This window comes from Heterodontus francisci, chromosome 16 (genome assembly GCF_036365525.1).
Source record: "Heterodontus francisci isolate sHetFra1 chromosome 16, sHetFra1.hap1, whole genome shotgun sequence".
NCBI classification, from domain to species: domain Eukaryota; kingdom Metazoa; phylum Chordata; class Chondrichthyes; order Heterodontiformes; family Heterodontidae; genus Heterodontus; species Heterodontus francisci.
Genome location: NC_090386.1, coordinates 24396101 through 24409934, shown reverse-complemented (window position 1 = coordinate 24409934; position 13834 = coordinate 24396101). Strand labels below are relative to the sequence as shown.

General features: G+C 49.3%; 1 protein-coding gene across 1 annotated transcript; it reads right to left on the bottom strand.

The window, feature by feature from the left end:
• Positions 1-226: 226 nt before the first annotated feature.
• LOC137378241 (syncytin-2-like) lies at positions 227-1633 on the bottom strand. Its single transcript, XM_068048468.1, has one exon. The coding sequence runs from the start codon at positions 1631-1633 to the stop codon at positions 227-229; it is 1407 nt and encodes a 468-aa protein (XP_067904569.1).
• Between the last annotated feature and the right edge of the window lie 12201 nt (positions 1634-13834).

Below are 13834 nucleotides of genomic sequence, written 5' to 3'. Positions count from 1 at the left end.
ATCTATCTCATCATTGGCCTTGCAGCTGGTACAGCGCAACAACAGAAAGAGACATCAGGCTTCAACAACACTCTTCTTATCTCATCAGCCAGACATGGCACATTCCGAAGGAACAGTTTTCGTGAGAAACATATTGACCAAGCAAACTCTCACCCCTAGTCCAAGGATGGCTCACCTCAGGTTCCACACTTCCCCCCTTTTATCCTGGAAGGACAACTGCCAAGTCTCACTCAAGTTCTATATTTGCTAGCCGTTGGGCTTCATCCTCAGTGGGGTCATGATCCAGAAGGAGAGGGAGGAGATGGGTTGTTGGATTGCCACTGGTACCCTGAAGGTTCCGTGACCGGAAGACAGAACGAACGAAACAAGGGAGGAACCGGACAACAATATATAGGATGAGGAGTAAGACAAGACCCAGGATAAGATATTTAAGGATAGTTTTAAAAAGGCTCCCAAACCACCCGCCGACATTGGGAAGCCACCCCCACCAGTCAAAGGGCTTTTCTTGAGCTACCGAGTCAAGAAGACGCACCCGGTCTTGAATGGCATGCACATCTGTCTCAATCCTCTGATCCTCATTGACGTAGAAACAACATGTCTCATTAATAGCGGCACAAACTCCCCCTTGTGCCGCCAATAAAAAATCAAGAGCCATTCGGTTTTGGAGCACTACCTTAGACAGAGATGTAACTTCCGACTGCAGACCCTGAATAGCATCCACAGTCTTATTCTCAATAAATTCCATGGTAGCGGAGATATTAACAATGGCCTTTTCCAGCTCGAACACCCCTAGACCCGGGATGTATGCTCGGGCAAATTGGAGGAACCAGGAACTACGGGTAACCAATGTGTTTGGGACCGATCGTTCACGACGCTCCGCAGGTCCTAGGTGGTTATGACGGGAGTGGATGGTAAGGTGCTTAACTCCAAAGGCCTCAGGAACAATATTGCCAATGGTGCAGATACCCGCCCAGTCGACGGGGAGGGTCTTGTACGCCCTATCCCCGCAAAGCCAGAACGAGCCATTGCGAACAAGGGTTGGGTACCAGTACGTAAAATTCTGGCAAAAGTTAAGCCACTTCCAGACAAGAGAAGAGTTCACCTGGGCATACCAGCGGATGCGACAGGACCGGCTGAGTCGCAACGCCCTCAGCGCCAGCAAGTCGGGGCACCCGGACTGGTTCTTGTAATTGCAAGGGCTAGACCCCCCAGCATAGTAGCCATTAGAGGTCCATGTGGAGGTGTAATTGTTTAAGGTGAGATTGTATGATCGCTGACAGTCACACCCCCTCTTATTAGAATATGTGAGATTGGCCTCAGAGCTAGGGGCTTGCGAGAGACATGTCAACTCATTACCCTTACACTCCCAAAAGGAGGCCATAGGGCCAGATTGATTGTGGAACCGGAACCGAGCTTCCCGGTAGTCGTAATCTGCAAGGTAGGCACAGGAACCCAAAGGCAACTCACCCACCCTGGTACTACCCCTGGTGTAGTTCCTTCTGACACATAACCAGGCCGGTCCCCTAATGGCCACCGGAGTGGGCTGTCGCCTCCAAGTGGGCGCACGGCTAATGAGAGCTCCCGTATTACCTTGGGACCATGTGGAAGCTGAGGGGAGAGCCAGAAAATGCATCTCTGAAGAGGAGGGGTTAATGGGGAAATGAGTACAAATCCAACTTTCAGTCCGATTGCCCTGTGAGGCAACGGCATGCATCCTTTGGACCGCAGAATTGTCAGTCCATGCCCTTACAAAGGTCACGCAGAATAAGGTCAAGATCACAGTCCACATTCTGACGATGTAGTCAAAATTCCTGCGCCCCCTCCTCCATCCACAGTTGGTGCTCGCTTTACGTGTGAAGCATGGATCCACAAAGGTCGCCCCTCGACTTTCACGGCCGTGTGCGTGGTCAGCAGTACTTGGTAAGGGCCTTCCCAACGAGGTTCCAGGCAGTGTTTCCTGTGAAAAGCCTTTATGAGGACCAAATCTCCTGGCTGGTACTGGTGGCACCCTTCAGTAGTGGTCCCCTTCTGTGCCGCAACAACCTGGGAATGCAAACCTTTGAGAGATTTAGTCAACGCTATGCAATAATCCAACATTCCCTCATCCATAGAGTGAATGTCCATTTGCTTAACAGTAAGAGGTGGAGAAACAGGGAGGCGCTTGGGACGTCCCATAACTATCTCATAAGGTGACAGGGAGGTAATACGGTTGGGATGAGAGCGCATGGTCATGAGGGCCAAAGGTAGAGCCTCAGGCCACTTCAGACCTGTTTCTTCACACAGCTTAGCGAGCTTGTTCTTCAGTATCCCATTCTGTCTCTCCACTGCCCCCGTTGACTGAGGATGGTAAGAGCAGGAGAGGTGGTGTGTACACTGTAATGCCTTCAATAATTCCCGTACCACCTTCCCCGTGAAATGGGGACCATTGTCACTAGACATGATTTCAGGAATTCCAAACCTGGGCACATATTCACGTAACAGTAACTTAGCTACAGTAACAGCATCATTTCTTCTGGTCGGGTATGCTTCTACCCATCTTGAAAACAAACACACAACAACAAGCACATAGTTGTATCCCATACATTTAGGCATTTGTATAAAGTCCATTTGCAAATACACAAAAGGGCCCCATGGCTGTGGGCCCGCTGCTGCAGTCACTGGAGGTACCTTTCCAGGATTATGGCAGAGCAGGCACTGAGCGGCCACCTGCTCTGCCATGGTGGAAAATCCTGGTGCAAACCAGGTCTGCTGCGCCATCCTGATCATCCCCCCTTTGCCCGCATGGGTAAACGCATGTAACATGCGGGCAAGCCAGGGCAGGAGTTCAACAGGGGCCACAGCACGCCCCTCCGGGGAACACCAGAGACCATCGGAACGTTGGGCGCATTGAGCGCGCCGCCATGCATCCTGTTCCGAGCGGGAAGCTTGTGATTGTAAACAAATAATATCAGACAGTTCAGTAAATGGGGTAGGGGTGGCAGCCTGATAACAAAGGGGAAACACGTACCCGGAAGGATTGGCCGCTGCCGCCCGTGCAGCACAATCTGCCCGATCATTACCTTGAGAAATTAAGTCATTACCGTTGGTATGAGCCGCACATTTAATAACAGCAAGAGAAGATGGTAGTTGAATAGCCGAAAGGAGGTTAACAATCAATTGTCCATGTCGAATCGGGATACCAGACGAAGTAAGGAAGCCACGGAGCTTCCACAACTGTCCAAAGTCATGGGCGACTCCAAAAGCATAGCGAGAGTCAGTGTCGATATCAACAGATTGTCCCGAAGCCAGGACGCATGCTCGTGTGAGGGCAAATAGTTCGGCAGCTTGTGTAGAGCAAGTAGCTGGTAGGCTAGCAGATTCAACGACAGAGTAGGGGTCACAGACGGCGTATCCCATTTGGGGTTGACCATTTAGAGCCCGCATAGAGGAGCCATCAATGAAGAGGACAAATTCGGGGTTCGATAACGGGTGATCCTGCAAATCCGGCCGAGGGAGGGTGGAAAAGTGGACAACTGTGTCGCAATCGTGAGGGTCATCGTCATCCCCCGTTGGCAGGAGAGTCGCAGGGTTAAGAGTGGTGCAGCGGACAATGGTCAGAGAGGGGTCGCCCAAGAGCGCGGTCTCATATCTAGTGACCCGAGCGGCTGTCAACTGCTGAGTGGCAGAGCGATTTAAAAGGGCCGCGACCATGTGGGGAACATTAAGTACAGTAGGATAGCCAAGTGTCAGGCCTTGTGCAGACGTGACGGCCAAATAGGCCGCCGCAATGGAGCGGATGCAAGAGGGATATCCACGGGCAACGGGATCTAGCCGAGTGCTATAGTAAGCAACTGGTCGCTGAAGTCCCCCATGAAGCTGGGTGAGAACAGCTTGGGAAAACCCAGCTCGCTCATGGACATAGAGCAGTCTTCAAGGAGGCAAAAGCGGCCTCCTTCCCGGGGTCCCAGATGAGATCTTCGGGGGCTGAGGGGAGGGCTAGGTCTTGAAGGGGTCGACTTATATCAGCGTAATTGGGAATCCATTGCCGGCAATAGCCAGTCATACCCAGGAAGTGGGTGAGTTCCCTCTTAGTGCGGGGCCTTGGGAGTGAGATAATACAATCGACACGCTTTTGGGAGAGGAGACGGGTCTGTCCGTCCAGCACATGCCCCAAATACTCAACTCTAAAACTGCAAAGTTGTAGTTTATCCTTAGAAGCCTTGTGACCTTTGTGAGCTAGGGCTTGCAAAAGGACACAAGAGTCCTGCAAGCAGGCCTCCGGGGATGGGGAACAGAGAAGGAGGTCGTCAACATAATGGAGGAGGGTAGAACCCCCAGGAAAGGAAACATCGGCCAAATCAGACTGGAGGGCGCGTGAAAAAATAGTTGAGCTCTCGGTATCGCCTTGGGGCAACCGAGTCCAAGTGTACTGCTGGCCCCTATAGGTAAAGGCGAAAAGAAACTGGGAATCTGGGTGAACAGGGATAGAGAAAAAGGCGCCACACAAATCCACCACTGTGTAGTGAGTGGATTGGGGAGGGATGCAGGTGAGAATAGTAGTCGGATTAGCGACCACCGGATAGGCGGGTATAACGCATGCGTTCACCGCCCGCAAATCCTGGACAAAGCGCCAGGTACCCTTTCCTGGCTTTTTAACAGGGAGAATGGGGGTGTTACAAGGGCTAGCAGTCCTAACCACAACTCCAAGGCGCAGAAGTTCTTCCAGGACAGGGCGCACACCTTCCTCTGCCTCCGGATTAAGAGGGTATTGAGTTTTCCGTGGCAACGGATTAGTTGGATCGAGCCGAACGCTAAAAGGCTCAGCCGACAGCACCTGACCTACATCATTGGGTCCCCTAGCCCAAAGGGTATCAGGAATTCCCTGCAATAAATCAGAAGCTGGCGCAGTAGTTGGATGGGGCGACAAGACTCTATGCTGGAAAAATGCAGGGTATTCGAGAGGACAGCGGAAATGGAGCTGCACCCCCTGCTCATGGATGGCTAACACTCCTTCCCCCGTTTCTGAGCTGGAGTGAGGGGTGTTCCATTGGAGGTGGGATACCATAAGGCCAAGATCCTTGGCCTGGGATCCCTTTGCCACATAGAGTGTAACATGAGGGGCGACATCCCGCGGGGCCTAAAAGAGAGACATAGCAGGGGGTGGAAGAGCGACAGATGCAGCGACCCCATCGGGGCCAGCACAAAGAGAGGAGATTGTGAGGACATAACACTCACCCAGCTGGGGAGATACCTTCTGGTCGTATGGGAGTTCTGGGCCGTCCACCGAGTAATGGGCTGTGCAGTGGAGGTGATCATGCCAATCCTGCAGGGGTTGAGAGTAGGCGCCCAGAGTTCCTTGGACCTGCTCGTTGGTCAATAAATGGAGAAACAGACCTTTAAGGCGAGGCGAGAGATCGACATTCCCGAAGTTCCACCACCACACGTGTGGGCAGACTGAATCCTCGGTCCGCCTGCAGCAAAGCATAAACTGTTGAGTAAGTAGATTCTGGAACCTCTAGACGAACACCTTCAGGGGAACAAACCAGTGTGCATCTGAGCTTGCAGAGCAAGTCCCGTCCGAGGAGGTTAACGGGTGCATCAGTGCCAAGAAGGAACCGATGTTCTCCTGTCCTACCCGAAAGGGAAAACGGTACCTCATCTGACAAGGGAAGTGATAATGGTTGTCCCGACACGCCAACGACACTGACGCTCTGCTGCGATGGACGGATATTAGGAACTTCACTGGCACGGATAGTAGAATAGGTAGCCCCAGTAGCAATCAAAAAATTCATCAAACGGCCGTTAACTACCAAAGGTACAATAGGCTCTTCAGCGGTAATGACGGGCAATTGGCGGGCGTGGCACCCCTATCGTTGTGGGCCCGATGGGCCAAAAGGGTTATGCATGGTATAAGGAGCTGGCTGGAATACCGGGGGTGGTGGAGGCGGAAATGGCGCTGTCTCGGGGTCTTGCACCTGCCTTTTCTGGGGGCAATTCCGGGACCAATATCCCCTTATGCCACACGTAAAGCAAGCACCTGAATAACCGCCCCATTAGACCTGCTCGTTTCCACCGCGTCCACCATTCCGACCCCATCGCGGCTGACGCCTACCGGGCCCCGATGAACCGGCATATAAGATCATGCCGGCGCCTTTATCTCCCGGCTTAGACTTCTGGTACTGAAGTTGACGCTCGCAATGCTGAAGCGCACTAACGACTTCAGTCAAATTCTGCTTGCCCTCCCACCCAACACAGATCAGGGTGAACATTTTTCTAAGGTCAGGCTGCAACCCCTGTACAAGAGCATTGACAAGTGCTGGCATACCAGCGTCAGTAGCAATACCGGAACATTTAAGGAAAACCGAGTGAAAGTGTTCAACATAATCCCGCACACCTTCATCAGGCTTTTGAGTAGTACTGTGGATCTTATGCCAGTCCACAGCATCAGGGAACGACTTACGTAAAGCCTCACAAAGACGCACCCAGAGTTGGTCCAGACCGTCCGTATCAATGTCCCCTGCAGGCCACTGAGCCTGCTCACGGATCGGCCTCCACCTGTGCGTGCCCAAACACGCGTCTAGAACAACATCCATATCATCTTTAGTAGGCCTGTGACATTTCCTAAGAAGTTCGAATTTCTGAATAAATCTTGCAACACCCTCCTTCGGGTCGGGGGTGGCCTCAACAATAGCCCGTAGTTCTGAGGGCGTCCAGGGATGATAAACATGCACGGGTTCTCCCTGAGGTCCAGGGAAGGCACGGAGGGGCAATTGCCTAACATAAACCCGAGACCTGGTGCCCTGGGAAGGCCCCGTGCTGCCTGAAGTACTGTCAGGGGAGGGTAAGTCCGATGAAGGGGCTGAGGGCAAAATGGGGTTTTCCGGGTGGTGGTAAGGCGGTGGAGGGTGAGGTTGCGCTGCGAGCTCTCCTACATGAGGGACCGGCTGAGGGGGATACAGTGGTGACCAATCCTCTTCCTCCTCCTCCTGATCAGCAGGAGGTTCAGACTTCTTGGGAACCGGCCCCTTTTGTGTTTGCACGACCAGGATCCTGGCCTTGGGTGCCTGTCTCACTTCCTCAGACCTTCGTGCACTTTCCTGACTCTTCTTCCGCGACTCATCTAAATGCTTCTGCATTTCCCTCTGCCACATAAGATATGCAGACCAAGCTATGCCCTTTTTGCCACTTTTCTCCATTTCCCCCAGAACGCATCTCAAACTCTCAATCCGGTCCTTATTAAAGGTACCGTCGGGCGGGATCATCTTCTCCCTACCCTGCGTCCACTTCACCCATCTTGGGACATATAGAATACTTTCCGGCCCATAATGTATGTACATATATGCATTAGGTGTTCCCTTAGGGGGGACCCCAGTCCCCTTCGTTAACAAATTTCCCATAATTACAACAAAAGCTAATTAGACTTTACCTTGCCAGCCGACTTCCGAATTACCTACCAATCTCGTCGACCTGGCTCTAACGGGGCCTCCAACCCCGAGGGGGACTTGAACCACCCTCCGAGGGGGCCTCTAACCACCCTCAAACTCCTCTGGATCCGGACGGGGACTCTAACCCCGAGGGGGACTCTAACCACCCTCTTGGGGGGACTCTAACCACCCTCAACCTCTGACGTCAAACCAGGGCCTTCACCCCTGCCAGATCATTAGCCAGGAGCAGGTCGACCCCTTCCACAGGTAAACAAGGAACAATTCCTATGGTTACTGGTCCTGAAACAAGGTCGCTGTAAAGGTATGGGCATACACTTTCCTCCGATACCATTTACTAGCACTCTAGCATTCAATGCACTCACTGGGGGGAAGGGTCATGTCTTTTTCCAGCAGAAGGGATTGGGTGCCCCTGTATCCCTCAGTATGACTATGGGCTTACTCTCCTCACTCGACAGGCATGATGTCACTTTTTCTTGGGATACAATATCCTGGTAAATCTCAGGGATTTTGTTAAATGTTCCTGCACTCTCAGCAGTAGGTTTACTGGGTTTTATTGCCACAGTTAAAGCCACAGCCTGGTCTGCTGTGATTTCCATCAGGTCCCCTTTTCCTGCACTGATCTGGTGTACTCTGACTAAACCTGTGGGTTTTCCCTGTAACTTCCAGCAGTCAGCTCGAAGGTGACCTGCCTTGTTACAATGGAAATATACAGGCTTTGGGCGTCACTCTTGTTCTCAGCACCGTCCTTTTTGGCCTGAGGAGGACCCCCTGTGTTTCCAGCTCTCTCTTCTCGCTCATGGTTGTTCATCCTCCTATCACTCTCCCACCTTCTATCTTTTTCAGGTTTTTGGAGGTGATTGGGAAGGGTTTCCCTTGGGGAAAGGACTTGTGAATAAGTGTATGATCATCAACCAGGATTGCTGCCTGTCTGTCTCTTGGAACCTTTTGTTCCTCCATATGGTTTCGTATGGAAAGGGGAAGTGAGTTTTTGAACTCCTTGAGAAGGATTCCCCCTCTGAGATTTTCGTAGGTGGGGTCTATCTTAAGTGCCGTATCCACTGGTCAAAAGCAAGTTGTTTAACTCTTTCAAACTTGAGGTAAGTTTGTACAGGCTGCTTTTGGAAGGTTCAGAATTTCTGGCCTCTGGTTCCAGCTCATATGCGCTCAGGATAGCATTTTTAGTCAATTCATAATCTGATGAACGCACATCAGGCAACAGTGAATAAACCTCATAGGCTTTTCCTGTTAGTTTGCTCTGCACTAACAGTGTCCAGCTGTCTACTGGCCACTTCAACTGTTTTGCAAGCTTTTCAAAACAGATGAAAAATGCTTCTACATCCCCTGCATTGAACTTTGATATAAATTGGGAGAACTTTAAAAGCTCAATAGCCAGTCATGAGCTCACTAGTGGTGCCTTCACTGGTTGTAGTGGGTCTTCTCCTATTCAGTTTGAGCTGCCTTAACTCCCTTTGGAAAGCTCTTTCTTTTTCCCTTTCCTCCCTTTCTTTTTTCTTTTTCTGGAATTCTCTCTCCTCTTTCTCTCTCTGGAAAGCTCTTCCTTTTTCGCTTTCCTAAATCTCTCTCTGCTCTTTCTCCTTCTGGAATTCTAATTCTAGTCTCCTCTGCCCTAGCTGTATCTTAGCTAATGTTACTTTGTCTGTTTCAGATTCTATGTCTGTCTCCGGTTTTTCAGTGTCAATTTTAAAATGGTAGGCCACAAGTTTCAGGATTTCAGGCTTCCTAGCTTTTGGATGGAGAGTAATCTCTAACTGCCCAGCTACATTTTCAACTCTTCAACAGATAGGGCTTTTAACCTGGTCCAAGTTACTTCACTCTGTTTTAGGAAGGTAGTGGCCTTGAATGTGGACATCTTAGTACTCTATCACTGAAAAACACAAGAAAGCCTGTATTGAAGTTTTTACATTATTGCTAGGTATCAATTTGGCTTCCTACTTCCAATTTCCCATTTGTCGTTGGGTTTGATCCCAGACATGTGCTCCTAAATTTATGTTACAGTCAAGTGAGGAGGGGTTGAAGGGCTTCTCTCTTTTCCTGCTCCTTGTTTGACCACAGCAGGTTTAAATCATTCTTAAAATGGATGTACTGGCCAATTCAGTAGGTGTTTGATTACTTACTTGCAATGAGAGAGGGACTCTCACTTGGGTCTGCACGTGTCAGAATCCTGATGCTTCTCTCTGCTGCAGAAGGACACCAGCTCAAAACCACAGATGGGGAGGGGCTTGTCACATGACGGTCGCTCAGTGATTCAAAACATAGCATTTAGCAGCATTTCTTCTTCTTACTAAAATGAACAAGTAGTTCCCTTAAACTTCCTGGGTCTTGGTTCTTGCTGGCGACTGAGCAGACATTTTGTCTCCCCCTTCACAAGCCTTGCATGTAGGATACAGTGTTGCAAGCTAGGCTGCTAGCAAAGTCATCCTTTTAGCTCTTCTTTTTTAAATATATATACATTCAGATCTCCAGTCAGTGGATTAAAGAAAATTATCATTCAACAAAGCCAGTTGGCGTGACCCCACCTTCTTATTAATATCAAGCCAACACACTTTAGTGAGGTTGGTTGAAAATAAATATCGGCCAGGACACTGGGAAGAACTCCCATTCTCTTTGTCAAATAGTGTCATGGGATTTTTTGCGTTAACTGAAGAGGACTTCAGTTCAACATCTCATCCAAAAGACAGCATTAGAGCATCAGCCTAGAATATGTGCTCAGGTGTTTGATTGAGGCTTGTAGCCACAACCTTCTAACTCAGAGGCAAAACTTCTAGCCACTAAACCATAGCTAATGGAAAGCTAAGCCAAATTGGCTGATTTCCCCTCCTAGGGCAGAGCAGATTATATTCCCTGGCATTCAGTTAGAGGCCCGGTCGATTATAACACTCAGGCCCAATTAGAATGGCACAGGTCAGCTGCTCTGCAGAGGGAAAGCAGCAGCTGGCTATTGGACAAAGAGGTGAGGGGTGGGTTAGGTGTGTGGAGTGACTATTAAGCGATCTCGAACAGGAGTGTTCCGAGGATCTTGTAGGTGGGATGGGGGAAGGCAGCAGAGGCCTCACTGACTGCCCCACAGCTTTAGTGGGTGGGGCAGGCATAGCGGGCACCCATGTATGTCATAGGACCCCCCCCCCACCTCGATTTGCATTTGTTATTGGGGGCCCCACAAGCCACAACTGTAATTGGCTACTGTGGTTTAGTGGTTATGTTACTGGAACAATGATACAGAGGACATGAGTTCAAATCCCATGACAGTTTTGGAATTTGAATTCAATTTAAAAAGTCTGGAATTCTAACCTGCAAGCCTCTTTCCACCTAGAAGGACAAGGCAACAGGTGTAATTGGAACATACTTGGTAAAAGTGACCATGAAGCTGTCAGATAAGTTGGGGAAAACCCAACTGGCTGCTAATGTCTTTTAGGGAAGGAAACCTGCTGTCCCTATCCGGTCTGGCCTGTATGTGACTCCAGTCTTCACAACTAATGAGGTTGACTCCTAGCTTTTCCTCTGAAGTCGCCTACTGAGCCACTAAAGGACAGCTAGGGATGGGTAACAAATGCCAACCTAGCCAGTAACACCCACATCTTGAGATTCTATTAAAAAAGCAATGGTGTTAAAGTTGGGAATCGGCAGGAAATGAAGCTACTCCATTTTACCTGCTCACTCCACTACTTAACCCTTGATTGGGGAGAGTTAAAGCCCCTGCACAATGGTTTTGGCGAAGATGTTAACTCCTTCACCCTTGCCACAGGTTCTGTCTGACCTGCTGAGACTCACCAGCCCTTTCTGTCTTCCTTTCAAAATAAGAAGCCGACAACACAAAAGGAAATGCGCTACTGAAAAACAACTCCAGGAAAGGCCAGGGGCTGCTTCTTCAAGGCACATTAATGGGTTAAAAAGGACTTTTTATTGCAACAAATTTCAAAGTACCCTATGCAGAAAGGTCATGTATTCAGTCTTTGCATCATTCTGTACTGTATATAGATCCTGACTTCCAGAGGTGCTCATCTATGGGAACATTGATAGTTTCAGATCACTGAGCTGGCTTCATGTTGTCTGAACAACTGAACTTGACACATACAAGGAATGAATGCGAACAGATATCCCAGAATTGGGAGTTTGAATACATTCTTTTCCCCAAATGACAACCAGAGGGATTTCAATCACAGCTTGGTATAGGTACAGCACTGAGCTTGTAAATGGGAGGTTTGCATCATTTACTGCTCCATCTTGTTCAGATTTGGCAAAGATTTTGAAATCGCAGTCTAGTGAACCATTCAGATAGCTCGCCATAGCCCTGGAAAGCTTCAGAAACTGCCAATGCTGATCTGTCTGTTCCTCCCACACCTAACAGTAGGAGGTGACGCAGGCTGGGCTATGACTTTGGTTGCCAGCTCTGGTTGGATGTATTTGGGAGGTTTCATCATATGAGCTCCCAACTCTAACCACCCCTCCCCCATACTCTCACCATTGGCCACCCCACATGTCCATCTTTATGAGGCACTGCCCTTACACATCCATTGGAAAGACAAATGATTCTTTGTAACCCAATTGGACGATTGGAGTAAGCATCACTCACAAATAATCTACTCACTGATGCTCAATTTGAGTTCTGCCAGGACCATTCAGCTCCAGAACTCATTACAGCCTTGGTCCAAACATGGACTAAAAAATCTGAATTCCAGAGGTGAGGTGAGAATGACTGCCCTTGACATCACGGCAGCATTTGACCAAGAGTGGCATCAAGGAGCCCTAGCAAAATTGGAGTCAATGGGAATCAGGGGGAAAACTCTCCGCAGGTTGGAGTCATACCTAGTGCAAAGGAAGATGATTGTGATTGTTGGAGGTCAATCGTCTCAGACCCAGGACATTGCTGCAGGAGTTCCTCAGGGTAGTGTCCTAGGATCAACTATCTTCAGCTGCTTCATCAATGACCTTCCCTCATCACAAGGTCAGAAGAAGGGATGTCCGCTGAAGATTACATAATGTTCATTCCCATTTGCAAATCCTCAGCTAATGAAGCAGTGTATGCCCACATACAACCAGACCTGGGTAACATTCAGGCTTGGGCTGATAAGGGTCAAGTGACATTCGCACCACACATGTGCCAAGGAAATGACTATCGCCAATAACAGAGAATCTAACCATCTCCCCTTGATGTTCAACAGCATTACTATCACTGAATTCCCCCACCATCAACATCCTAGAGGTCACCATTGATTAGAAATTTAACTGGACCAGCCATATAAGTACAGTGGCTACAAACGCAGGTCAGAGGCTGGGAATTCGGCAACGGGTAACTCACCTCCTGACTCCCCAGATCCTTTCTACCATCTAAAGGTACAGGTCAGGGGTGTGATGGAATACTCTCCACTTGCCAACAATACTCAAGCTCAACACCATTCCGTACAACACAGCCCACTTGAGTGGCATCCCATCCACAACCTTAAACAGTCACTCCCTCCACCACCAGTGCCCCGTGACTGCAGTGTGTACAATCTACAAGATGCACTACAACAACTCGCCAAGGCACTTTCGATAAGCACCTTCCAAACTTGCGACCTCTACCACCTAGAAGGACAAGGGCTGCAGATGTATGGGAACACCACCATCTGCAAATTCCCCTCCAAACCACCCACAGCCCTGACTTGGAACTATATTACCATTCCTTCACTGTCGATGGGTCAAAATCCTGAAACTCCCTCCCTAACAGTACTGTGGGTGCACCTAACATGGACTGCAGCAGTTGAAGAAGGCAGCTCACCACGACATTCTCAAGGGCAATTAGGGATGGACAATAAATGCCAGCCTCATCAGCAACACTCACATCCCATGAACAAATAAAATAAAATTCTTGACTATCAGTCAAATGGACTTTATTCCCATCTCTAATATTCTCTTTTGATCCCCTGATGATTTTTCTCTTGAGTTTTGCTCCCAACAGTGCTGTGGGAAATTATTTTCTAATTCCTGGAGAGGGACAGCTGTGTTCTTCCCTCGGGTAGGTTCTAACTCAAATCTCACACACGAGGTTCTTCAGCCAATCACTAGGGAAGAGTAGTTGAGATGGTTCCCTGTTGTCTTCTTCAAAGTTTTTATCTTCAGAGTACCACCTTGTAGATGGGCTAAAGAACTTCACTTATTTTTTATGATGGAGGGAGGTGCCACAGGACTCATTGGACACAAGTATCCCCGCTGGTCATCAACCCAATATTCAGAGTCAATACTCCAGGCACCGCCCGCCAGGGCTGTCTGCATTGGAACCCATGCCTTCTGACTCAGAGGCAGGTATCCAATCCCTGAGCCAGGGATCACTCTGTTATTTAAAGCATTACAGTTTTTGGTTGGGCTGTTTGTTTTTTCAAAGTGGCCGTGTTAGATGCTGGCAATGTTTGCCT

Bases quoted from the DNA above. Each gene is read 5' to 3' on its own strand.
- LOC137378241 (XM_068048468.1), bottom strand. From the start codon at position 1,633: ATGCATTTTCTGGCTCTCCCCTCAGCTTCCACATGGTCCCAAGGTAAT.